Source organism: Culex pipiens, chromosome 1, assembly GCF_016801865.2.
Source record: "Culex pipiens pallens isolate TS chromosome 1, TS_CPP_V2, whole genome shotgun sequence".
Classification (NCBI taxonomy): Eukaryota; Metazoa; Arthropoda; class Insecta; order Diptera; family Culicidae; genus Culex; species Culex pipiens.
Genome location: NC_068937.1, coordinates 41,838,901 through 41,865,281, shown reverse-complemented (window position 1 = coordinate 41,865,281; position 26,381 = coordinate 41,838,901). Strand labels below are relative to the sequence as shown.

General features: G+C 44.4%; 3 protein-coding genes and 1 pseudogene across 4 annotated transcripts; 2 read left to right on the top strand and 2 right to left on the bottom strand.

The window, feature by feature from the left end:
- Nucleotides 1-4,182: 4,182 nt before the first annotated feature.
- LOC120414211 (uncharacterized) lies at nucleotides 4,183-5,821 on the bottom strand (annotated as a pseudogene).
- Nucleotides 5,822-6,056: 235 nt separating this feature from the next.
- Nucleotides 6,057-7,142, top strand: LOC120427956 (uncharacterized). The gene is made up of 3 exons (XM_039592945.2): nucleotides 6,057-6,368; nucleotides 6,451-6,591; nucleotides 6,687-7,142. The coding sequence occupies exons 1-3, from the start codon at nucleotides 6,290-6,292 to the stop codon at nucleotides 6,821-6,823; spliced, it is 357 nt and encodes a 118-aa protein (XP_039448879.1). The 5' UTR covers nucleotides 6,057-6,289; the 3' UTR covers nucleotides 6,824-7,142.
- Nucleotides 7,143-11,071: 3,929 nt separating this feature from the next.
- On the bottom strand, nucleotides 11,072-13,182 carry LOC120424814 (uncharacterized). The gene is made up of 2 exons (XM_039589066.2): nucleotides 12,973-13,182; nucleotides 11,072-12,913 (listed from the first exon to the last, which is right to left on the bottom strand). The coding sequence occupies exons 1-2, from the start codon at nucleotides 13,062-13,064 to the stop codon at nucleotides 11,227-11,229; spliced, it is 1,779 nt and encodes a 592-aa protein (XP_039445000.1). The 5' UTR covers nucleotides 13,065-13,182; the 3' UTR covers nucleotides 11,072-11,226.
- A 2,013-nt stretch (nucleotides 13,183-15,195) lies between these two features.
- Nucleotides 15,196-25,492, top strand: LOC120417923 (ATP synthase lipid-binding protein, mitochondrial). 2 transcript variants are annotated; one of them, XM_052706014.1, is made up of 5 exons: nucleotides 15,196-15,254; nucleotides 15,964-16,064; nucleotides 23,558-23,762; nucleotides 23,863-24,199; nucleotides 24,291-24,365. In XM_052706014.1, the coding sequence occupies exons 2-4, from the start codon at nucleotides 16,017-16,019 to the stop codon at nucleotides 24,024-24,026; spliced, it is 417 nt and encodes a 138-aa protein (XP_052561974.1). In that variant the 5' UTR covers nucleotides 15,196-15,254; nucleotides 15,964-16,016; the 3' UTR covers nucleotides 24,027-24,199; nucleotides 24,291-24,365. The 2 variants fall into 2 exon arrangements, with proteins under 2 accessions (XP_052561974.1, XP_039436117.1); XM_039580183.2 differs by lacking the exon at nucleotides 23,863-24,199 and having other exon boundaries at nucleotides 15,197-15,254; nucleotides 24,291-25,492.
- The last annotated feature ends 889 nt before the right edge of the window (nucleotides 25,493-26,381 follow it).

The following is a 26,381-nucleotide window of genomic DNA, read 5'->3' as shown; positions in this document are numbered from 1 at the left end:
ACTCTCCATCGATGAAAGCGTCACGCAAGGTTGGCGACGGCTCGCCCACGTGATGCTTCCTCCTCCGTACTGGAACAACATCCCGGACGTCGATCGACGGCTCTCGGCGTCTCCGGCCCAGTCAGCGTCAGAGAAACCGACAAGGTCCTGGTTCTTGTTCCCGCCGAGTTGTAGTCGATAGTCCTGGGTTCCTTGCAAATATCGGAGCACTCGCTTCGCGGCAGTCCAGTCGCAGTCGCGGGGTGCGCTGAATCGCCGGCCGAGAATCGCCGCCGCAGCAGCAATATCCGGTCTGGCAACAATGGCCAAGTAGAGCAGACCTCCGACGAGGCTACGATACTTCGTCGAATCCGTGAATTCTTCTCCAGCTTCCTCCACCTTCAGGTAGGCCGGATCCATCGGCGTCTTGGCAGCCTTGCACTGCTCCATGCCGAAATCCTTGATTAACTTGTTGGTGTAGTTCTTTAGACTCAGCTTGTACACGTCGGCTTCGCGCTTCACCTCGACTCCCAGGAAATGACGAACCTCGCCGAGATCAGTCAGCTCGAACTCCGCTTTCAGTCCAGTACAAGTCTCCGCCATCTTCCGTTCGTCCGTCGAGGCGATCAAAAGATCATCGACGTACACCATCAGCAACACCTTGGCTTGTCCGCGATGGTTGACGTACAAGCAGGGATCTGCTGCGGCCGCCTCGAAGCCAAGCTTCACGAGTACTCCATCCAAGCGCTTGTTCCAGCAGCGAGCCGACTGCCGCAATCCGTAGATACTGCGTTGAAGCCGGCACACGAGCTGCTCCTTCCCGGCTTCCTGGAATCCCGGCGGTTGGCGCATGTACACTTCTTCTTCGAGTGACCCATAAAGATAGGCGGTCTTTATGTCCAGATGTCGCACGGTCATTCCATGCTTCAGCGCCACCGTGAGGAACGTTCGGAAGGTTGCTTGACGTGTGACAGGTGCGAACACGTCCTCCACGTCCACTCCAGATTGCTGCGCATAGCCCTGCGCGACTAGTCTGGCTTTGAACTTCACGATCTGGTTGTTCTCGTCTCGCTTCACTTTGTAGATCCACTTCGACCCGATCGCTTTCCGTCCTTCCGGTAGCTGAACCAGCTTCCACGTTCCGTTTTGCTGGTGTGACTCAAGTTCGTCCAGCATCGCCGTCCGCCAAACGGGCTCCTTCAGCGCTTCCTTGTGATCGACGGGTTCCTCCACAGCGCACGCCGCGATCCCGACAGCGTTTTCCAGCTCGAAGTCGTCCAGGTAACGCGGCCGAGTACCAAGATTCGATCTTGTCGACCGACGAGGGCTTGCGTTTGGGGTGCTTTCTGCCTCTTGGAACTCTTCTTCGTCACTTTCGCTGATCTGACCGCCAGCGACATCGTCACCAGCCGTGTCCTCTTCGATGGCGTCTTCCTCTTCGTTGTCGTCATTCTTCTTGACGACGAACGGCTTCAGCTGAATCTCCTCATCTGGGTTCTCCGTTGACCACTCCACCGTTGTCGTGCCGTTGCCCAGCTCGAGGAATCTGGCATCAAGGCTAACGGTGATCTTGTCCGTCTCCACGTCGACGAAACGATACGCTTTTTGCTCGAATGCGTACCCGACGAACACCAGCTTTCTTGCCTTACTGTCCAGCTTGCCACGATTGACACCCGGGACATGAACGTACGCTTCGCTGCCGAACACCCGAAGATGTTTCAAGTCGGGTTTTCGTCCCCACCAGAGCTCGTATGGGGTGCCTTGGATCGATCTGGACGGCGTTCTGTTCTGCAGGTACGCGGCCGTGAGCATGGCCTCACCCCAGAACCGCATGTCCAGCACTGCGTCGTTCAGCATACAGGTGGCCATTTCCGTCAACGATCTGTTCTTTCGTTCAGCGACGCCGTTCGACTGCGGGGAATGCGCGGTGGTAAACTGAGGCTTGATCCCTTCCGCCTTGTAGAAGGTGCGGAGTTCACGGTTGTCGTACTCTCCCCCTCCATCCGATCTCACCACCCGCGGCTTGCGGCCAAACAGGTTCTCCACCCAACGGACGTACTCTTTGATCCGATCGGCCGCCTCCGACTTCTGCTTCAGGAGGTAGATGACTGTGAAGCGGCTGTAGTCGTCAATCATCGTCATCACGTACCGATTACCGCTTGGCGTAACGGTTCTCATCGGTCCCCACAGGTCGGTGTGGACGATGTCCAGCACCTTCGACGACTTCCGGTCGATGACCAGTGGAAACGGAAGCCGAGCAGACTTCCCCTCCATACAGCACTCACACGCCAGTCTCAGACCGCAGTCCGTTACCTTCATCCCCGTGGCCAGCTCGTCCTTGACAAGCCGCTCCGCCGCTGCCCAGTCGCGATGACCGAGCCGTCGGTGCCACTGGTGCTGGCAGTCTACTTTGTGCCGACGTTCGGCGGCCACCATCGATTCCTCCTCCGCTTGGCGCAGGTAATAGAGCCCTCCGTGGCGTCCACCCGTGGCGATCACTTTACTGTCACTCACTACCGAACAGCTCACCTTGTCGAACACTACACTGTAGTCTTTGTTGGCCAGTTTCCCGACCGAGATCAGGTTCGTGGACAGTCCCGGCACGTACTTCACTTCTTGGACATCGAGTTTCACTTTTCTTCCTTCACCGTCGATGCCAAGCACTGTTCCGCTGCCCTCTCCCTGGATCTCCGTCTTCTTACCGTCCGCCAGCGTGATATTGCCACCGGCGAACTCACGCAGCGACTCGAAGAACTCCCGGTCGTTGGTCATGTGAGCGCTGGCACCACTGTCGATCACCCAGCAGGCAGTTTGTTTCCCTCCGACGGTGAACGCGACGCCCCGCGCATCGTTCTGCGCGGCCTTCGCCTTCGCGCCTCCACCACCGTCTGGCTTGGGCGAGCTTCCGCCCTTCTTCTGGTCTCCGCCGAGCTTCGGGCAGTTCCCCTTGAAGTGTCCAGGCTGCCCACAGTTGAAGCACTTCGGCGGCTTCTTCCGGTTCTTGCTTTCTGCAGTCCGCATCGCTTTCTCCACCTGGCGAGAACCTCCCTTCCGCTCCTGCTGCCGGCTGTACTCATCTTCCAGCTTTGCCTTGACAATTTCGAGAGAAATGTCATCGTCCGCGAGGCAATCCAGCGCGGTCACGACCCCATCGTACGACGACGGGAGGCTTCGAAGCAGCATGCAGATCAGGGTGTCCGTGTCGAGTGACGTTCCGGCCGCTTCCAGCCGGTCGAAGAGAACCTCGAACTCGCGCAGATGCGCCACAAGGTCGCCGCCATCCGGGAGAATGAGCGCACACATTTTCTTCAACAGCGAAACACGGACGGAGCGCGTCGCCTGTTCGTGGTGGGCCTTGAGAGCCCCGAAGATGTCCCGCGCGTGAACCTTGCCCTTAATATGCCGCAGCTGGCTGTCCTCCAACGCAACGATCAGATGACCTCGCGCCTTCCGGTCCTTCCGGGTCCAGACAGCATCCTGTTGCTCCGCTGCGGGGACTTCTTCTTCGATCACGTCCCACAGCTCTTCCGTATCCAGCAGCGCCTCCATGCGCAGCTTCCACGTGGACCAGTTGGCCTCGTTCAACCGGGTGATTCCGGTCTTCGGATCGGCCATTTTCACTAGCACTTTGTCTTTTTGTTTTCACGCACTTTTGTCCAACACGCGAACAAACTTTCACCCCGATTCCAACCTCACTTTTTCCCGTGCACCGCGCGCGACGCGGAGCACCAGCGAGTACCCGTGAAACCGTCCTTTTCACCAAAACTCGTCCACTTCTGGGACCATCACCTGATGGACTTTTGTCCGGAATGCACAGCGGATTACCGCGACGAGACGAGAATCGGCGAAAGAAAAACACTCGCGTTAAACTTTAGAAAAGAACGTTTGTTTATTTAGCGAGAAAAATCGAACCGCACGCGACAACGTTTTGGGCGGGAATGACGCGTGTAAACGCCGAGGCAACTCAACTGAAGGTTGGTGCAGAAACGGCGGGCCAAGGAGGAGGCATAAAGGTGAACACTGTTACTTTCAACAAATCCCACAGCGAACTCCCGTCCGACAAGACCAACCGAAGATCGAACGAATATTCTTCTAAGACCGCCTCGACCGTTTCATTCAGCACGTCAAAGTTACGATCCTCGTGGTCACTTCCAATCCACGGCAGCGACCGTGCCGTGGCCTTCCGCTTTTCACCACGCTTCTCTCCATCATCCGCCAGCTAACTGTCCGACTCAAAACCCTCACCCTCTTCCCCATTCTCGCTGCCAATGCTGTACGAATCCGACGAATCCATCACTTTCTCCAGCTTCACCGTCGGCGAAAATTCCGCCCGAAATGTAGCCAACTCTTCAACACCACCCACACAATCCCCGCAAATCTTCGTCACCGTGTCCCAGCTGTTGATCTCAACCCCTAAACAATCCCGCACCGTTTGCACCTCATCCGCCACGCTCCCGCCGCCGTCCGGAAACAACTCGACCAACGTCACCCCGCCATCCGCCTTCAAGCAGAACCGGCACACGTCCTCGTCTTCCTTGTCCTCCAACCCGTACTCGACGTAACTGTTGCAGTGCATGGCTCGCGTCCGGAAGGCGTGCTGCGCGTCAACCCGTTCGGCACAGCCGGCGCAAATCTGCCCCGTCGGATCGACCTCCGGTGAAATCTGAGATGGCGGAGCGATTTGAAATAAAGCAATTTCGAAGATCGAAGGATTACTCACCCCAAGTCCGAGGCAGCGATGCTCTTGTCGGCGGTTTCCGGGTTGGAGCGCAGATCCGCACTGGGCTTCTTGCACAGATTGCAGGTGGATTGCGGGGAGATTGTTGCGAGGATCGGTTCCGTAGGTGAAAAAAAATACCTCAGGCTCGACAAATAAAATGTATTGGAGCGGTGACAGTTTGAAAACGGAGGAAACAAACAAGTGACAGTTCTCAACTGTCATTATCCACACTGAACAAAATTGTGTGCCAAATATCGTGCATCGTGAATCGTGAATAATATTTACGATATTTACGGAATATTTACGGAAGTAAATCCAATGCACTACGGATCAACCTTGTGCCCAACCCCGTGGCCTGGAGCCCCTGGAGCTTATAAGAAAACGGACAACTCAAACCAAAAGTACCAATCGAAGCACGAGAACTGTCAAACGGAGGTACCAATCGAGCATAAGACAAAGGATTTTGCTCGATTGGTACCTCCGTTTGACGGTTTGACAGTTCTCGTGCTTCGATTGGTACTTTTGGTTTGAGATGTCCGTTCTCTAATAAGCTCCAGGCTCTCTAGTCTAAGCTTGCTAAAACGATCTGGCAACGTATGTTTTGAGCTTGGCAACGCTGACAAGTTTTGCTGGGCGTAAAGGCAAATGCTCGTTTGGATACGTCAAACTCGTGTCTGTTTGGGTACGTCAAATTCACTTTGGCCAGTCTCCCTATTTAGGATCTCTAAGTTCGATGCGATCGTCAATTTTGTTTGAGGAAAATCGTCGAAAATCGACAAAGATCATGTATAAACTGTGCACACGATCTGTCAAATGGTGTAAAAACTAATGTCACAAACCTGCTAAAAATGAATTCTTTTTTTTAATCACAAAACGTCAAGACTGCGGTGGCGGCTACACGGAAACTAAAATCATGATTGATTTTATATGCAAGCTGCACATAAACGATTCTTAAACAAGCGTAATAACTTTTATCACTGCGTCCTCTTAAACATCATATGCCTACATACGATTTTAAACAGTAATCTTAATACATTTTATGTGCGTATTTCACATAACCGTATCTGACTTCTGCTTGATAAAAAATGTTGTTCATGCAAATACCCTTTGTGAGCACCGCATATAAGTTGTATGTTCACGATAGTATCGAGAAATTAAAAGTGAGAGTGTGTGCGTGCAACATGGAGTTAAACTTTTCGAAGGGCCATGGGAACCTTCACAGCAACTGCACAGAAAGTTTAACTCCATGTTGCACACACTCTCACTTTTAATTTCTCGATAGATTTTTGCAGTATGCTCTTACACATAAAACTTATATGCAATGTTCACAACATTTATGTACACGTGCTCGAATGTGTGCATAAAAGCTTTTGGTCAAACAAGATGGCGAAAAATTGGAAAACAGAATCATTTGCGTGCTGTTTCCGAAAGTTTCTCTAAAATAAAGTGATTTATTTTAAACAAAAGTAGTTAGTAGTTAGGTAGTTAGCATGTCCTGGAGCTGAGTCAATAGTTTGGCGTTCGTTTAATCTGACGGCATCATTTCGGTAACCCGGCCAATTTGCAAGGCCACAGCTGCAAGAATCCAGAATGTTCTCGTCGCGGCAGTTGGAATGCGGTTCGGTGGTTCCGGGAGAGGTGGAGAGTACGGAGATTATCTGGACAACAGGTGCGACAGTAGACGGAGCGAGTGAGGATTGGGGGAGTTTGATTTGACCTGAGAGATTTAATTTGTGATTTTGTTTATTTAGGTCATCGACGTCCTCCGTTTCGAACCACTCACACGCTTCTGGCTTGCCCTCAACGTGCGGTGTGTCACAGCATGCGCCAACACCGGGCGACCAACGATCTGCTGTCGGAGCTGAGCGGACTTTTGCTGGACAGTGCCAACGGTGAGTTTTGGTTGAGGTGCTCTGTACTAGGCTTTGTTACTTGGAAAGCTTTGACACTAGATTTTTGAACCCCCTTTACCTTTCTGTCATTTCAGCTGGCGGCAAGTTGATCCGTTTTGCAAACCTTTTTAACAAACCTGTTCCGCCCAGCCCTCTATCGCGCTCATTCAAAACAACAAACAACACGACCTTCTCCCTGAACTTCCCACCGGAAATTGGCTCTACCTCATAACCCACAAGATCCCCCTTATTAGCACCTTCCCCGACCCGGACAAGTAGCTGCTTCTAGCGATGGCAGAGTGAGTTGGGAGAGCAGAGGGGTTATGACGAGGGGACCTGGTGGAGGAGCGATTCGGCGGTCCAACTCAACGAGTGCACCCTGACAGCAAAGCGATGCTGCCAAAGTCTGGTCACTTGCCAACGCCATGCCAAAAGAGGTTCCCGACATCGATCGTGATTGCTTGTGAAAGTCGTGAAAGTATGTTATTTAGAATGTAAATTTAAGAATAAAAAAACCTGCAAACTTGTTTCAATAAAAATACATAAATTAGCAGCATCATAAAAATATTGTAAATATCGTCATCAGGGGTGACATTGGGTCTGGGGAGGTGAGATTGGGTCATACAAAAATGCTGAAATTTGTATGACCCAATCTCACCCCCAGACCCAATGTCACCCCTGATGACGGTAATAAAAATTGAAAGAAAATTAAAAAATAAAAATATCATAAGGAATACCAAATAAAAATAAAATGCAGTACTATTGAAAATCGAATGAAAAATATCATAAACATTATTAACTTTACTGATATATGTTTTAAGTGGAAGCATATTCAAATCTGTGAGCATTGCATATACCGTTCATGTACCATGCACATACATTTTATATGCGTTAACATAGTTCTGATTCGTATCTATGTATATGCTATGCTTATACAGTTTATATGCGGGCTACACGCCGTTTATGTGCAGACGCATTCTGCAAAAATCTATATGCGAAACTTATAGCGCCAATCATGATTTTTATTTCAGTGTAGGTGAAAGGAGCACTATTTAGGGTCTCTACTTCCAGCAGCTGTTGAACGGTGACACTCGAGAGGGATTCGTCGAAGACAGGATACACGTTGAGGAAGATGGAAAAGCTGTGGACTCCTCGGTGGATCCGCCTACGTTGGAGGAAAGCTCAAGAACGGGAAATCCGCGGGAAAGAACGGACTTCCGGCCGAACTTTTCAAGCACGGGAGTACGCGGATGACCGAGATTCAGCACCAAATCATCCTACGCATTAGGAGCGAAGAACAGCTTCCGACCGACTAGTTAGACAGGCTTGTCACCCCAATCTACAAGAAAGGGCAAAGACTCGATTATGCCAACTATCGAGGCATCACAATCCTCAGCGCAGCGTACAAAGTACTCTCCTGCAACCTGTGGAGCAAGCTGAGACCGATGACCGAGACCTTTGTCGGCGAATACCAGTGTGGTTTTCGAGCGGGTCGATCAACGATGGTTGGAAGCAGGGTTGCCAGGTTGCCAGATAAATCTGGGAATACCAGTTTTTTCAAATGTCAGCCAGAATAAAGATTCATCCTTCTCTGTGCCAGATATTGACAGATTTTTCACAGAATGAACAATATTTTGATTAAAATGAACGAAAAGTTAAAAAATTTAATGTGTTTTTCTTACAGAAAATGTAAATTCGGCATTTTTGAGGGCATTATATCACTTAAACCACCTGAATTCTAAAAACTTTTGAATCAATCCATATCCTCCCTCTCTTTCATTATTCAGAATTGTTAAATTTTGGTCTGCCAGATTTTTCCAGATTTTTTATCGATACTTTGCCAGATTTTTCAAATTTTGGCCTGGTGTCCTGGTTGGAAGGTGCTGCTCGAAGGTCAGGCGTGCATCGGAACGAAACACTCATCACCGAATCGCACATGCTGCTTGAATACGCTGACGACATCGACATCATTGGTATCGACCGTCGTTCAGTGGAGGAGGCGTTCGTCCCTTTCAAGCGAGAAGCTGCGAAGATCGGACTGACCATCAACACTGCCAAGACTAAGTAACCTTCTACGGTCTCCGTAGCCAGCTACGGACGCCTACGAAAATTACGCTGTACAGGACCTTGGTACTACCTATGCTGCCCCTGATCGCATAAATGTCCCATATGCATTTTCATTGATTTCGAGTTATTGATGCAGTTTAGTTCAAAATTGTGTGTTCTTTCGAAAGAGCCATACCATACCGAGGATACCAGCTTTTTAAGCGAAAATGGCGTTCGAATGGTGAACGCCCGAAATGTCAAAATCACGCATTGGTACCAACATTACGAAAAAAGTGTGCCATGGCATGATAGCCGCATTTTTTTTTCTAATGTTGGTGCTACTGCGCGATTTTGACATTACGGACGTTCAACATTCGAACGCCATCTTCGCTTAAAAACCTGGATAACAGCCAGTATTTTGTCCTAGAAATCAGGAGGAAATCCAGTTTTTTCGCGAAAACTTAACACGTAGCCTTATGTATGGGACAAACTTCAAATGCGTTTTTCTCAGCTTGCTGTTTTTGCATATGGGACATTTATGCGAACATGGGCAGTATGGCTCTTCACGGTCACGAATCGTGGACTCTAAAGGAGGCTGACCAGAGAGCACTTGGGATCTTCGAGCGGAGAATCCTGCGTTCTATCTTTGGCGGCAAGCAAGTAGGAGACCGGTGGTGCAGGCACATGAACTTCGAGTAGTACCAAGACTACAAACATGCTGATATCGTAAAAGTCATCAAGCACGACATGCTGAAGTGGGCTGGACATGTAGCCAGAATGTCGGACGAGCGGGCGGCTTAAACGATATTCAGCAGCGAACCTGGACGGGGTCGTCGGCTTCGTGGAAGGCCTCGTACGCGTTGGCTGTGTGCAGTCGACGAAGATGCAAGAGCGGCCAACATTGTGGGCAACTGGAGACGAGCGGCCCAAGATCGAGCATCTTGGAAATCTTCGATTAGTTCAGCGTTGGGTCGATAGACCTGTTGCTGATAAAGTATAGTAAAGTAAGTAAGTAAACATTAAGATGCATCTGCATTAATAAGTCAGAGTTTGCCGAACTGTTTCGAGGACAAGACTGCCGCACTTCTTGCCGTTCGGAAACGAACTCGATATCCTCCAGAACTGAAGCGCCAGAATTTGCCTGATGATGAACGAAGCTTCTCCGTGAAGAAGGAGTGTCCTCGGAGTTAACATTCAATTCCTTGTTAGGTTGATCATAATGCGAACACTTGGACTGATCGACCTTTAAGTCCCGCACACCACGGATAAGATCAAGAACGATGTTCTACAGCTTATCAAAGAATATATGGGTTATACATTTATACCGTCACAACAGACAACGGAACGAACATCCCTTGGAACTTCCAGAAGGAGAGACGCGAGTTTGAGCGCTTCCGGGCAAACAAGAGCCGCTGAAGGTCTGATGCGAAGCGAAGACGTCAGCTTGGACGACAATGAAGATTTCGATGAAGGTAGATCACGAGCACACGAGGGTGAGAAGTGCGCAGAGGATGATCATGCAAAAGAGGAAGATGGCGAGCTGGAAAGGCAAGCGCGTTATTGGCAGGTATTCGATGCGCCGCTCACATGCTGCAGCTAGCTGTTAATGATTGTGCTCCGGTTGTATATGCGCACCCCTGCGCATTTGACAGTTGCCGTGCACGCGCCGTTGTTCGAGCGGCGCAGGAAATGGAAATCTGACAGCACTCAGTCGCGATCAAACAACAACACGAATCGGAAGGAAATAAAGCGGTCAAGTTTAGCTTAGGATTAAAGCCGGTGTTTCTCTTTCACCTCGACATCTACGTCGACGGACCAGTCCAAGATCCACCAAAACACAGATTGCATTAAATAGTGCAAATTGAAGAAAATGTTGGGCAACGTGTGGCAAGCGTTGAAGACGTTGAGAAAGTTTCCTTTCAAAGTTGTTTTAAAACTGAAATCTGGAAGCTGTCGTTTCTAGACTGCGACACGTGGTGGAACTCGGTTTGCAGAATGGTATATGTTCATTTGATGTCTTTTTTTCAGAGTCAAAGAAGTTATCCCGTGACATGACCGAAGTGGCGTTGAACCTTGCGTAGAACACCGTAGTTCATGTTATTAGTTTTGTCAATCGAGAAGTACTTACAATTCGAAAATATTCATTCTAAGTTTGAAGTTCACGTCCGTGTTTGGGAAACGCTTTTTTTGGTGACCAATTTGATGGATTCTAGGTACCCATGCATTCTGAACCATTGAATTGCTTCGATAGTATCAATTTGTCTGAAGGAAAATAAAAGCGTTTGACATCTGACGCACTAGGTAGTTAGGACTGATTGCAAATAAATCAATCTAGATTATTTTCTTTGGTAAGTATGTAAACTAGCGATCGAGCAAATCCAAAATTTAAATGTGCCAAAACAAACCTTTTAATTCAATCCTTTATTTTGAATTTTGAATCAATCTAAGTTATGCACATATGCATAAATGAAATTCAACGTGTTTTGAAAGTGTAGAAATAAAATTTAACTTATGAATCCAGTTCAGGTCGAAAATAACAAAATCTTACGCAATTTATTGCGTAAATTACAAAAAAAAAGAAAATCCTCCTCACTTCATCTTGGCCGTCTTTATGGCCGGTTCTCCCTCCGCCTTCGTTCCTAAACACTTGGGAATCGCGGACGGTTCCGCGGGCCCCCCGTCCGCTTCCGCCGGCTGGCCAAACTTGGCGTAGATGCGCAGATTGCTGAGCGAGTGCATCGTCGACTCCATCTGGACGTAGTCGTAGCGCAGCTGGTCGACGATCGCGTTGAAGTAGACGCCGTCGAATTTGCTCAGGAAGTAGCTGTCCAGTTCCTTGCGCAGGCCAACGATCTCCGCGCTAAAGTACATCAGCGCGTAGAAGTTGACGTACAGGAAGCAGGTCGTGACGTTGGGCTTGCGCGGCCGATGAAGCGGAATGCGGCGCTCGATTACGTTCGTGAGGCAGTCGTGGATCGTGATGAGGATTATGTCCGCGGTCACGACGTCCAGAAGGTTGTTTTCGACGAGGAAGTACAGCGTCAGGACGTCGAGCAGGTAGTTTGGGTGGATGTAGAAGATCTGGTCGACGGTAAGGGTGTCGGAGACGAGCCAGCAGAGAAGGCGCAGTTTGGTCATGACCATGGAGGAGGAGACTTCCGTGTCCAGCGTGTACAGTTCTTCCGGGAGGGGTACTTTGACTCCGCTCGGGGGGTAAATTGGCGTTGCAGCGATGATTTTGTACGGATTGTGATGGCTGGTTTTGATGAAGACCTGCGAGGTGAGCATTTGACCGTACACGATCGGTCGGTGACGGAACAGCATTCCGACCTGGCGTCGGTACAGCTGGAGCGCATACTGGGAGTAGTCTTCCTCGCGTAGGTCTAAACAGGGCAACCGGATGGAGCTGGGAATGTTCCGCAGAATGCAGATGGCGTAGTTCGGAAAGTGACGCATCTCTTGCGGCACGAGCGGCTTCTTGATGGTGTAATTCAAGTCGTACAACGAGACGGCATCTTCGAAGCTGTTCCGCAGGTTTTCATCCCGCCGGCCAAAAATCTTCTCGTACAACTCAATTCCGATCCTGGTAATTCCAAGCTTCAAGTTGAGCTCCTTCACACGTTGCGCCACCTGGTAGAAGGTGCACATCCGCGACGGCCGGTTCTTAAAGCGATCATTCCCAGCGATCGCCGCAAAGAACGGCATCTGACTCCACTCCAGATTCAGCGCCTTCCTAAGAACTTCCTTGTCCCACTCGAACGTGCGCATCGTGTCCAGGTCAAAGTCCGAACTCGACCAAACGCGCCACTTGCCCTCATAGATAAGATAATCCGAATCCCCAGTAATGACCGCCAGTGCGTCGTGCTTCTTCGCAAACGTGGCCACCTCCAGATCACACTCGACATCATACGACGTGATCAGCACGCCCTTCTTCCGGGCCGCGGTCACCAGCGCCGAAATGAACGAGTGCTTCGTTACGTTCCCCTGAATCTGACCCCGGTGCTTGCCCTTAAACTCGACCGGAATGTTGTCCAGCTTCTTCAGGCACTCGGCGTAGACCTTCTCCTGGCGCTGGATCCACCGTTTGTACTTTCCCTCCTGCAGCTTCCCGTCGATGAAGAACACGAGCCGGGCTCCGGCCTCGATCAGCCGGTCGCAAAAGTTGCTCGCGTACGTCCACGCAAACTGGTTCCGGCAGCCGTAGATGTTCTCGTCGATTGGTCCACTCAGCGAGCAGATGATGGTCAGCAGATCGATCACCACCAGCGGTTCCTTCCTGCAAACGGGACGGTTCTCAAGCATTTTCTAGTTACGAATTTTGGAGTTTTTACTCACTTTTCCGACTTGCGGATCTCGTCGACGATGTTGATGGCGCGGCAGCCGCCGGGAAGGCGAGTTAGGAACGTAACCAGGCCGACGATTCCCATGGTGATATCTTTGCTGCTCGATTAGTAGGAAAGTTGAGAACGTGGGAAAGGTTTTTGATTTCTCAAAATATTTTCAATTCGAGCATCGAAAGTTCTGGCGAAAATCACGCTTGTCAAAAATATGTATACACGGTTAAAAGAAATTATCAGAAAAAGCTCAGTAATAAGTTTCGTTAAATTTTTACCCATTTTTGAGTAGTTATGCGAACTGATGTTATTAATTTTTGAACCAGGGGGTCGGCTAGCGACCGCTATATTATAATACGTTCGTTTGGAGAGCTGAGTGCAGCACTCGTTGGTGTCAGTTTTGGTTCAATCGAAAATCGAACATCCTTTGTCCATAGAGTGATTTGTCAGTGTGCGTCTAATGGCCTATCTACAATCACTTAGCTTAGAAAATTTCACTTAGCTTAGGAATTTGAATCAATGGAAATGAAGCCGAGCTTCTACAATGGAAAAGTAATCAAATTAGAAACTGACGTATGGTTTGAAAAATTTCAAAATCTACGGTAAGTTGACGTTTCGATATCAAAGGTAAACAAACAACTGCATAGCAACGTATATCAGTCCAGCAAAATTTCTAAGTTGATTGTGGATGACGGCCGTAAGTTGCGTACTTTCCTAAGTAACTACTTTACTTAGATGTTCTAAGCTAAGTGATTGTAGATAGGCCATAACTCGCATAAAACCGAGCATAAAACTGAAAAAATCCAGTGTGGCACTAGAGTTTCAGTTTCAACATGGCGGCACCTTCTTGACAGAAAAGATCCTACTTGACAGCTCGTTCCAAGGGGACCATATGGCTTTCTAGGCCCAGTGAAAAAAACTCGGAAAAAAATATAATTTAATCCAAAAATTACGAACTTCTCGTCACTGTGTCCTGATGAAAACAATAACCGAGCTCGAGCTGTCACAGCCCTGCGAAGTATGTTGGCTGACATATCGGGCGGTCAGTAAAAAAAACAGCCAGAAGTCGCCTGACAAAAAACTTTTGCTAGAAAGAGATAGGAAATCTGATGCAAACAAACGTCCAGCTGCCGTGTAAACATACTTTGAATGTGTTAGTAAATTTCCGCCTAGAAAGCCTTTATAAGGATCCACAGACAAAAAGACGAGACGTGGACGAGACTCACCAGTCTCCATACAAATTATTTTTGAAATCCAGTAAACGATTCAGTAAATTAGATTTAACTGAATTCTCAGTTAACTGATATTTTTCACTTTGACAGATGATTTACTGAAATTTCTGTAAAATGGTTGTCAAAACAACTGAAATTTCAGCAAAAGAAACGTTAATTTATTTTGCTGAAAATTTAGTAACTTTCTTGTGGTAGTTCGAGTTATTTTGGTTGTCATTAATGCATGTACTGTTATTAATTCATTTATTACATCTATCTCCAAACCTTAAAAAAACAGGTGGTTAGAATCGAGGTATTTGTTATGAACATTTTTCCTACCTTTGTTTCCAAAGATCACAGTACAAAATTAAAAAAAACAACACATTTGAAAGAGGATTTTCTTTCGGCAGCATCCAAACAATGAGTCAGAAGCCAGGTCTGAAGTGACATTTCAGTTTGACAGAAATGCAGTAACTGATTTTTCAGTAATGTTTGTTTTTATTGCCGAATTCAGTTATTTATTTTACTGAAATGGCAACCCAAAATTTGCTGTGTGGAGTAAAACTTTTTGAAAAGCCTTGATAAGCTTCACAGCAACTGCACAGAAAGTGTAACTCCATGTTGCGATTTGACAGCTCGACTAGCAGCTCGATACGTTCGAATCAGCTAGCATACAAAATAGCATAAATTTGCATGACCCAATCTCGCCCCCAGACCCAATGACACCCCTGATGATGGTAGTAAAACTCCATGGAAAATGTTTGAACCTCGGTGTGAGCAATTTACAAGAAATCGAAACAATATTTACTTAAATCTGACAAAAATGTGTGATTTTACCCTGCGTGCTGAAACAACGAAGCAGAGAAACCCCTCGTTCGCGTTGTTTTCCGCCATCTAACGTCAAAACCAACTGTTTCCGGTTACGCGCTTGTGTGCGTGCCATCTCCCTCGATCGCCCAACACGAACACTCGCACACTGTTTGACTTTTGTACTAACGGGGTTCGAGCCTGCTGCAACTCGCCAGCACCGTTCACTGTTCTTCGATACGTTGTTCGGACCGCATTGTCTCTAGTGAGTAGCAGCCGCAAAATCGGAAGAGTGGAAAAAAAAGTTGGAGAGAAGTGCAAAAATCAATTTTTCGCTTTCCCCCTTGGGCGGTGGAAAAGCCGGAAAATTTTCAACGCCGATTGGGGTCGGAAAAGTGTTTTTGTTTTTGCGCGGCTGAGGCGGAACCCCGGCGAGGATGTTTCCAGCAAGTGAACCGATTTTTTTTTTCGTTTTCCGGCGAGGTGAAGCAAAAATCTCCAGCCTACTGAGAGCGAGAGCAAGAGGGCCGCCATCTTATGCAAGAGCTTCTTGTGTGTGGGGGGGATGTTCCGGCCGGGCGGCACCCGGCATCTGTGCAGATACGAGACGTCTGGAGAAAACGGACCCGGGACGCCGTTCCGGGAAAGCTGATTAACCATGGCAGCTGGAATTTGGGCCAAAAATCGATTCACCTTTGATTACGTATGAAGGCAGTGCATAGTTACGTAACGACGTCACAGTCTGACCGGGATTCGTTGCCAACTTGGATTGGATCTACTTTTTGACAGAAAAGTTCTTCGGCTTTCCAGCAAGTTAAAAATCGGTTCACTTGCTCACCTTAGCAAAAGAAAAATCTTCCCGCCGGGGCGTCAACCGCGAATCTTCTTAGCCATCTTTAACCTTTTTTTTTGTCCCCTTCGTGTCATCCCGTCGACTAATCAAAACTCTATCTTTGCTCGTTCATTTGTCACAGATCCTTCGGAGGTACCAGACCGTCAATACCAGCAACACAAAACCAGCTTCAAAATGTTCGTCTCGTCCGCTGCTCGTATTGCCCCAGTCGCCCGCAACCTGGTAAGTGGAGGCACCGGAACAAACCTACCGGGTTGTTACATAATATCGGAAAGGGAGTGAAGAAAAAATTTGCATTGCTTTTTCCCAGTGTCGAAACACGGTCGAGGTGAAGGAAGTGAAAATTTTCTGTCTGGTGTGTGTTACATAATCGGTTAACAATTGCAAATCGGGGTTTTCTCCACTGTGTGATGGCATTTTTATGCGGTGGATCTGAACTTGTGATTCTGACCTGGACCGTAATTACCTAATCACTTCTCGGCAATCGATTGCTGTGATAAACGTTTTCTTCGAGTTTCTACTCAAAATGTAAAACAGAAATAGTGTTTTTTTTTTACAGAAAATGTTAGGGGTTTTCAGCATTTTTCAGCTTGAATTATGCAACCGCGACTCTTGACAAGAAGACTAAAAGTAAACATGGGTCATGTGACTGAGTCCGGCATGGAGAAAGGCACGCTTTGGCCAATTTTTAACTCAACCTTTTTGAACAATTCTAAAATTCGTTATTGGAAACATAGTTTAACTTGATCCTGGCGACTAATTTAAATTACCAAAGAGTGTACGCAGGGTTGTTACGGACGGCGCGGATCGCGCGGATGGCGCGTTTCGCGCGGATAGCGCGGATCTGGCGCGGATTTGCTGGCTAATTTTGCTCAGGCGCGGATTTCGCGCGGATGGCAATTTTGATAAATAAATTAATTGAGAGAGATAGAATTACTTTCAAGTTATTAAGAAAAATATTATCAGGAATTACGATAATTTGTTTTTTCCTTTGAGTGCAAGAATTTCATAATTTTTATTAATTAAATTTTCTTCTGAAAATGTTTGTTTGTATTTTCTTAGTACGAAACGTCGAAAAATGAAGATGAAGATTATGTAGAAATTATTTTTTATATGTTTCTTGTAATTTCTTAACATCTCCGGCTCTGAATATTTAATTTCTTTTGAGTTTTGAGTAATGATTTTTAACCTTATTTATTTTTAATTTTATACTGGATTTATTCAATTTTTAATTTTGTAAATCAAATATTACAAACTTTTCCCGAAGATATAGACATTAGAATGTGTAACAAAAACTATTATTGGGGCTTGTTCTGGTGGGCGCCAAATATGAGCTTGATAGGACGCAACAGAAGCTGGCCTCCACTTTCGAATTTTGGAATGGAATTTAATCGGTAGAAATATTTTTTTTCTATATTTAAACATTCTTGGCGAAAATAAAAAGATCAGAACATTCCAAATTCAAAGCTTTAGAAATTCAAAAATTCGAAAAAAAAAATTGTTTGAATAGTTTTTATTATAACAAAAAAAAATCAAAATACATATTAATTTTTTTTCGATATTTCTAAAATCGTAATTTAAAAAATCTGAAATTTCGAAATTCAAAATTTTGGCAATCTGAAATTCAAAATACTTGGGTAATCGAAAATTTGAAGATTAAAAAAAAATCAAAATTAAAAAGTCAAAACTTTCAAATTCAAAACAATATAGAAAAAAATCTAAAATAATTTTAGTATTTTTAAGCTTATACATTCTAAAATTCTTAAATTTCTAAATTCTAAAACCTTAGATTAAATTCTTAAACTCTTAAATTCTTAAATTCTTAAATTCTTAAATTCTTAAATTCTTAAATTCTTAAATTCTTAAATTCTTAAATTCTTAAATTCTTAAATTCTTAAATTCTTAAATTCTTAAATTCTTAAATTCTTAAATTCTTAAATTCTTAAATTCTTAAATTCTTAAATTCTTAAATTCTTAAATTCTTAAATTCTTAAATTCTTAAATTCTTAAATTCGTAAATTCTTAAATGTTTTTATTTTTAAATTCTTAGTTCTTAAATTATTAAATTCTTGAGTTCCACAATTTTTGAAGTCCTATTTTATGTAAGAGATTTTGAAATTATGAGAAGACATTATTTTAAATATCGGAAATTAAATTTCTTTCGGAGTGAAATTTTAGCGAGGATTTTGGATTACAAACTGTATAAAAATTCTTTGATTTTGAATATTTAGACTTTCGAAATTTAAAATTTTATCATATTATTATTTTAGATTTGGATTTTATTTTGAGGTTACATTTTTGAAGTTAAATTTTTAGGTTTTTAAATATTGTATTTTCTATTTTGAAGATTTTTTTTCATGACCCTTGCCTTGACCGTCTCTTGAGGATTTTTTTTCAATGGATATTTAGCTTTCATTCTTTTGGAGCCTTTAAACATAAAACAAGTTTTTTAATCAAATACTTTCTGAATTAGTTTTTCTTCATTAAAAAATAAAATTTCCTCAATGTTGGTCGCGATATTTTTTTATATGGTGTGGATTTCGCGCGGTTTCGGATTTTAGGTCGGCGCGGATTTGGCGCGGATTTTTTTTCGACTCTCCCGTAACAACCCTGGTGTAGGAACATAATGTCTACGTGTTACATAAGTTACATTACAGTCATCCCACTTATTCGAAAAACTCTATCTCGTGGTAATTTACCATTAGGATTCAAAATGCAACCTTTCTTTCGCTTGTTTAGGATATTCTCTATCTATTTCACTACAAATTGCCGGTTCCAAAGTTGTGGGATGTTCCACAATTGAAGATCAGAATTTAGCTGATAAATTCACACAAACATATCATACAATTATTCATAAAAGCGTAAAAATGCTTAAATGCCATTGGTTTCAGCGCTTGAAGTAATTATTTTGCAAAAAAAGAACTTCTAGTGAGAATTGAAGTTTGTTTACATCTGTAATAAAAAAAAAGTGTTTCGAATAGAGCTTTCTAAGCCCGATCTCACACACACTAGCGCACCATTTGTTTTGCTGGCTGATACAAAATTCAACCTCATTTTTTTTCGTTTACGTACACGCAATACATGAGCATGTAGATAACTCTATCGGTGGATTTCATGCAGAGGGAAGGCAACCCTATTCCGACTAAAGCAAACTGACAGCAGTTTGACGTTAGAGCACGGTTGTCAAAATTTAATGAGTGCACAAAACAAAAGCACTAGCTGTCAAATGGTAGCCCATAACAATGTCAATGTTTTGATTTTATATTTTTGAAACATTTCATTAGGTGACAAAACCAAAACGTAAACATTCGGGATTATTCCACTATTCCATTCATTGTTACACTCAGAAAAAAGTACTGTCAAAATCCATAAGAACGTCTTATGACCTTTCGACATCAGGATTTTATTCGGATGTCATAAGATTTTCTTATGGCTGCGAGGGGAAATTTGACAAAGCCGTCAATTAAGTTTTCCATTGAGTTATCTTATGACATTCATAGATGGAATTGTGTACAGAATATATGGCAATGCTCATGGAGATTATATTAATAAACATTGTTTTTCATACCCATTTTTTTCTTATTTTTAATTAAATGAAAACAAAAAATTATTTAAATTTTAAACGTATATATTTTTAAATTATCGTAATATACCCAAAACTTCATTTCCTTCCGCTGCTTGTCGTCCTGTTGGTTTACGCAGCCTCCGGTTTCATCGTCTTTTGCTGGTGATTCGGCATGTTCTGCCGGATGGCCACCACCTTCGGTATGACCGCGTCAATCAATCTTAAACCTTCGACCGCTGCTCGGAACAGTCCTCACCGATGCTATTCTCCGGATCCTTCTGGAGGATGCTGGGGAGGGCCGCCGGCGGAACCAACGGTTATTGATATTACCTAAAATACCAAAACAAAATATTCAACTTCGAACAAAAACCCACGAAACACCCGCCACAGAACTTACCTGTGTCTTGGAGGTCGCGGTAAAACTCATAGCGGTGGCGGCAGCTTTGTGAAGTAGTTACCGGAACGAACTACGGGGCGATTTGGAGTAGTGAGCGTTTAAAATTGTCTGCTCGATCCGTCCTTTCGCCATCTTGAAATGTCAAAAAATTTCACACTAGCATCATACGCGAAAACCATTGAAAAATTACAGATGAATTCCATAAGAATTTCTTATGAAGTCCATAGTCAATCAACAGTGGACCAAATACATAAGTTAAGTTTAGTTATAACCATATGAATTTATAGTGACGGTCATAAGATTGTCTATGAAAATCGCGAGAGCCTAGTGGATACTCAAATCAGGCAGCACATAAGATGTAGTCTTATGAAAATCTTACATTCTTTTTCCTCAGTGTACACTTCCTACATGCCCTCCAAGAATCAGGTTGATAGCAAACAATTTCCTATTGAAAAAAGGCTTATAAAAATGTTAATTCCAAACCGAAAAAAAATTCAAATGTGCCCTTTTATTTTTCGTTTGTTTTCCGTAGTGAAGAACTTTTTGTGTTATAAAGTGAACTTTTCATACATTCTTAACATTAATTCATTTCAAAACAAAGTTTGGTTTTACTTTTCACCAAGAATTTCTGCAAAAAAAAAAAAAAAACTTTGTCGAAATACAATATTTAATACGGTCCCGCGGTTGCTGTTCATTACACTTTTGAAGAATTTTTATATTTCACTTACCTTATCTAAACTAATCAATCACAAAACTTCAGCAATTATTAAAATTTTCCCTTGGATCCCTAATTATTCCTAACTAAACAAAAGGGCCCATAAACATCATTCAAAACAACAATTCGGTGGCAGGCGAATCACTCAAAAGATCGCTCCCGTTCTTCTCGTTTAAAAGCAATCAGTTGAAGATTTTTGGTGTTAGCACCACACGCAAAATCCAAATAACACAGATCTGTGTAAAATTTGACACAGATCGACCAAAACCGGGAATACACAGAATCTGTGTAAAAGCCTTGTACACAGATCTGTGTTCAGGCGTCGTCTGTCAAAAATCTGTGTAAATTCCCAACCAGCGATCTGTGTAAAATTTTACACAGAACTGGGTAATTTTTTCCCCAGTTTTTTTTTGTTTGTTTTAGAACCAAAAACACGATTTTTAATTAATTTTAAAAAGAAAACAAGATTAATTTACGTTTATTGGTCTAGTAAATATGCATAAAATAATTGTTGGCCATATTTGATACTTTTATGCCGGTTTTGTGCACTGCCGGTTCTTCCACCTAGCAATCATCATAATTTTGGGGTTCTCCCGATGTCGACGGCAAACAACATGAAAAAATTGGGATAACGTCGTGAAGTGCCACGCCAAGCCGACTTCCGGAACCTGAATTAATGGAGAATATCGTTCCAAAAGAACCTTGCCGGACCACTAACAAACAAAAAAACAAAGTTAGGTTAGGTTTTCAGATCTTCTAGATAAACTCTTACCAGGTTCCACAAACAATCATGTCATCGGATACTGGTGAAGTTGGCCAAAGTCTGAAAAAGTAAACTAATTATGCTAAACCAACTAAATGAAGCAAATACGTATGTAAAAAAATTAAACTCACCAGCTTCTCAAAGACCTTCATAAATGCCGGCTCCTAAAAACTGACAACTGTTTTTTACACAGATTTGGAAGAACAGCTCTTCAAAAATCTGTGTGTTTTATTACACAGATCTGTGTAGGAAAATTACCCAGATTGTGAAAGCTGGAACTGAACAACAATCTGTGTAATTTTTTACACAGATCTGTGTTATTTGGATTTTGCGTGCACTTTAAATTATTTGTTTCGTTTTGTTTACACACATTGCCCATCTACAAAAAGTGACAGATCTTTTTTCGACGGGTGACGTTACACCTGCAAGTGTAGTAGTGAAATAGATGATCCCCGATGATCAAGATGATGATTTTTTTAGCTTCATTTTACCGATCTTTCGTGCGCGAGAGAGGAGAGCCAAGTTCCCTTCCGGTTTTTTTTCTCTTGATGAGCGTCAAATGATTTTCTTTTGATGATGATTCTTCCATCGCTGGATATTTCAATAAAACAGTTTTTTTATTTCTTTTGCAAAACTTGTCATGTTGATAAACAAACGACGTCTTATCTTGGGCAACATTTGAAAAGGGCGAATAAGCATTTTGACAGCTGGAACTATTTTGCAAATTCCGAGACAATTCAAGCAAAACAAATTGTAATTCTAGATTAAATTTTCAAAACAACCCGTTCGTCATGGGTTTTTTATGCAGATAGGACCATTTGAAAATTTAATCTAGAATTGTAATTGGGCCTATGTCGAAGTCTAAACAAAGAGTCTATCCTGTTCGCTCCTAAGGACGTACACACCAATTTTTTTTTCGCTAAAATTCAGTTAAGTTTTAATGAATTTTCATCAACAGAAATTTTAGTAAACGATTCAATTAGGGGAACTACTCCCTTTTCAACCTTTTTCTATTATTGGCCTATCATCACTTTGATCATGAATTACAGCTTTCAGAAAGTGTTTTTGACTATTCCAAAGTAATAAATAGGGGAAATATACCCTTTCTAATCAAACACCTATCTTCGTCATATGGAGAGTTTGATGCTCGATTAAAGCTCCAAAAATACTATTTTGGCTGTAAACTTACCAGCAACAGCACCGCCTCGAGTAAGCACGCAAATGTATGCTACTTACTGGCCAAAAAGATCAAATTTAATGCACTTTTGATCATAATTTCTATTTTGCGAGACCATTTCTCATCATTTTGGTGGCACACACATCCACACGCAAGGTGAGAGGTTAACTGCTTAACGAAAGTCGCCATCAATATCTGTTCACTTGCGCTAACGTTTTCAAAGCGCTTAAGATATGAAATTGCTTCCAACTACCGGCAACATGTTCTTTTGCGCATTAGTTAGTCACTCACTTGAAAAATAATCCCGAAACATGTAACTTATTAGCAAGCGCTATCAAAACAACAAACGCGCCGAGACACTTGACGTTTATACCTATTCCAATCGAAGGCTGAAGAAAACAGAGCGAAGGCAAATAAAGAACAAAGGGTGGCCACCAACACCACCAGCAGCGCCTGTTGGAGTGAGCCAGTGATGCCAGGAAATTTTCTCTATAAATGCTACTTTTCGTGAGTGTTCGCTTAAAATTTCGTCGCAAATGGCTGCCCTAAGCAGACCCAAAAGAGCGCTGGAAGAAAAAAGAACTAAGCTGAAAATAGGAAAATGGGCGTGGCCCAGTGCATTCTCGTCAGATTAGGATACATTTGTGAATAGAATAATTTTTAGTAAAAGCGAAAATAAACAGAAATGTTCACAAAAAGTTGCTCTACTCGTTGGTGTACTTGGTTTTAGTAAATTTCAAGGAACACTCCAGATTATCCAGCATCATTCAAACAGGTCCGCTTATTAGGCTTAAAATGGGTATATTTCTCCTAATGCCATCGAGCACCTAATGTTGGCATATTAGCACTTTGACGTTTATTAAAACGTTTTCATCTGGATCAAGTAATGAAAAGCTTATTAGGAAGTTAGAAAACAAGTTTCTTTAATTTTTTTTTTTGCGAAAAAGTGGTTAAATTAGGGAAAATCTGCAAAAATATCTTAAATTAGGGAAAATTGCAAAAATATCTAGACTTTTTTGTTGTTGGGTCCTATAAACCAAAAGGGCTTCAAAAAATGTTCTAAACCTTCCTCTTTCTCCCCTCCTCTCCCCGCCACAGGTCCTCAATGGCACGAAAGCCTACCTTCGGCCGTTGAGCAGCGCTGTCATCAGCCAGAGCCAGACCCTGGCCGCGCAGAACAGCACCCCGGTCGCGCTGCTGCCCCAGGTCCGGTCATTCCAGACGTCGCAGGTGACCCGCGATATCGACTCGGCCGCGAAGTTCATCGGTGCTGGCGCTGCCACCGTCGGTGTCGCTGGATCTGGTAAGCATCTTCTCACCTTTTAGTAGATTTTTTTTGGTTTTTCGCTTTGCATCACTCATAACCTGCACGTTGCACCCCCCCAAACACTAACCTTTCCTAGGAATCGGCATCGGGACGGTGTTTGCGGCGCTCATCACCGGGTACGCCCGCAATCCGTCCCTAAAGCAGCAGATGTTCTCGTACGCGATCCTGGGCTTCGCCCTTGCCGAGGCGATGGGACTGTTCTGTCTCATGATTGCGTTTCTGATGCTGTTTGCCTTCTAACAAGTGTCCCCGCTCCAAATTCTTCAAGCAAGCCTCCCTCCAAGCCAAGTTGGTCAATCTCAAGCCGGATATCCCCATCATTTCGCTCGTCTCATTCAGTAACATAATCCCGCATCATTGCATGAGCTTTCTTTGGTTTTTGCTTATTAACACACATTATTTTTCGCTTAGAGGTAAGAAGTTGCATGATTTTGCTTGCTTTTATTGGAGTTGAAAAGGAGAATTTGTTCTAATGTTTGTTTTGTTTTCCTTCCACGCAAACAGGTGCCGGTATCGGAACAGTATTCGGTTCTCTGATCATTGGTTACGCAAGAAACCCATCGCTGAAGCAGCAGCTGTTCTCCTACGCCATCCTGGGATTCGCCCTGTCTGAGGCCATGGGTCTGTTCTGTTTGATGATGGCCTTCTTGCTGCTCTTCGCTTTCTAAGCACCTACTTTTTATTGCTAAAGTAAAGAAAACAAAAAAACATCAATATAAATCCGTAAACAAAAAAAAAAGAGTAAAATAATTCGTAATTTGTTGAGAATAAGACATTTCTTCGAATCACAACCGAGAGGCATTCAAAAAACCAGCTGCAACAGCAACATTAGTTCGAACACGCAATAATAATTATTGCGGCGCTACTGCGAATACTACCAAAAGAACGATTTAAACAAGCCTGCCATCAACAACAACAATTGTGTTACAGGAGCTTAGCGACTAGCCATGAAAAAATTATGCTACGCGAAAGAATCAGAGAGTAGGGCTTAAGGATCAGCGGTCTTGTTTTTCGATTTTTGTAACCCCAAAATGACAACTGCAAGCTGCCATCGTTCTCGAAGGACCGAAACAAAAGAGTGACCACCAGACAGCGCAGCCGCCGCCGGATCGCCGGTCCCCTTTCCGCCTTCCGGCGGCGCACTCACTCCATTCCATAGTTGTTTCATGGATATTCCTAAACACACCAACACCTCCGAAGTTCAACAACAAAACGATCAACATCAGACACTACAATTGAGAATTACGAAAGCTGAGAAAAGAAGAAAGTTAGGCGACACAAAAAAAAGAAAGCGAAGATACCGTAAACCTGTAGATATTGAACCGAATTTAGACTGCCGCAACACGCAGAGAAAACAACATCAGCGCGGATCTCTGAACCTGAAGGAAAGTAGAAGCGAGGCAGTCACCGCGGGACTACACACAAACGCGCAACCTCCCCTTTCCCGCCGGCGCTAGGGCTAGCATTTTTCTCCGTGTTTTTTCCTCTCCGCCACCGGTGCCTAGTTTGGGAGGACTACGCCGGTGGCCATCTGGCGGACACGCGCGATCTGTGATTGCTAGCTGAGCTGGCAGGTATGAGGGAAGGGCGCGCACCTGTGTGAAGCCACTCCGACAACAACATCGACAACCTGAGCAGAGAAAAGAACATCTGGGTGGGAGCGGAATAAAGAACTTGAGACTAGTTACTGGTACAAAACCGAGAAATGAACGCGCGTTTTGGGATTGGTTTCGGGTGGAACGAAGAAAAGAAAGCCCTTAATTGAGGTGTTAATTGGGGAGATCGGGTGGTCTTTCGCTTTGCGGACATTGACTCGGATAATCGACTTTTTAAACTCAAGACATCACAGTCCTCATCTCAGCGCACAAAATACTCTCCTGAATCCTTTGCGGGAACTGAGAGTCTGAGAGCGATGAACAAATCTTCACTCCGTGGTAAATCACGACCTACGAAAAGCGAAGTGAACGACCCTCTTCAATCCATCCCTCTCTATTGGATCATTTCCGAAGCTCTGGAAGCACGCCTTCAAGTTTCCGGTTCACAAGAAAGGTGATAAACGGAACGTGAACAACTATCGTGGGATATCAGCATTGTTTTCTTCTGCAAAAACCTGATCATCGAGGACCAGCACGGGTTCATGCCATCGCGGTCAACAACGACGAATCTACTCACGTTCACGACGTTCGTGACCGACAGCTTCACCGCCAGATCGCAAACTGACGCGGTGTACACCGGCCTGTCGGCAACGTGCCATTGCGATCGCAAAACTGGAAAGGATGGGAATCTGCGGGACTCTTCTTAGTTGGTTCCAGTCCTATCTGGCCGGCCGGAAAATCAACGTCAAGATTGGAGCGTCTGTCCTACGCAGACGACCTAAAACTCTACTTTCAAGTGAATAATACAGCCGACGTTCAAGCCCTCCAACAGGAACTGAATATCTTCGCGGACTGGTGTGAAACAAACCGCGTCAAACCCACCAAGTGCTCTGTCATTGCCATCTCCAAGAAACGCAACTCAATCAAGTTTGACTACCAGATCTGCGGCACATTAATCCCCCGAGAGAACCTCGGCGTGCTTCTTGACACGGAACTCACA

Excerpts from the sequence above, each read along its gene's own strand:
- LOC120424814 (XM_039589066.2), bottom strand. The coding sequence starts at position 13,064 with ATGGGAATCGTCGGCCTGGTTACGTTCCTAACTCGCCTTCCCGGCGGC. Across the intron at positions 12,914-12,972 it reads GAGATCCGCAAGTCGGAAAA|GAAGGAACCGCTGGTGGTGA; the intron begins GTGAGTAAAAAC and ends TCCCGTTTGCAG.
- LOC120417923 (XM_039580183.2), top strand. The coding sequence starts at position 16,017 with ATGTTCGTCTCGTCCGCTGCTCGTATTGCCCCAGTCGCCCGCAACCTG. Across the intron at positions 16,065-23,557 it reads CCCCAGTCGCCCGCAACCTG|GTCCTCAATGGCACGAAAGC; the intron begins GTAAGTGGAGGC and ends TCCCCGCCACAG. Across the intron at positions 23,763-24,290 it reads CGTCGGTGTCGCTGGATCTG|GTGCCGGTATCGGAACAGTA; the intron begins GTAAGCATCTTC and ends CCACGCAAACAG.
- LOC120427956 (XM_039592945.2), top strand. The coding sequence starts at position 6,290 with ATGTTCTCGTCGCGGCAGTTGGAATGCGGTTCGGTGGTTCCGGGAGAG. Across the intron at positions 6,369-6,450 it reads GGAGATTATCTGGACAACAG|GTCATCGACGTCCTCCGTTT; the intron begins GTGCGACAGTAG and ends TTGTTTATTTAG. Across the intron at positions 6,592-6,686 it reads TTTGCTGGACAGTGCCAACG|CTGGCGGCAAGTTGATCCGT; the intron begins GTGAGTTTTGGT and ends CTGTCATTTCAG.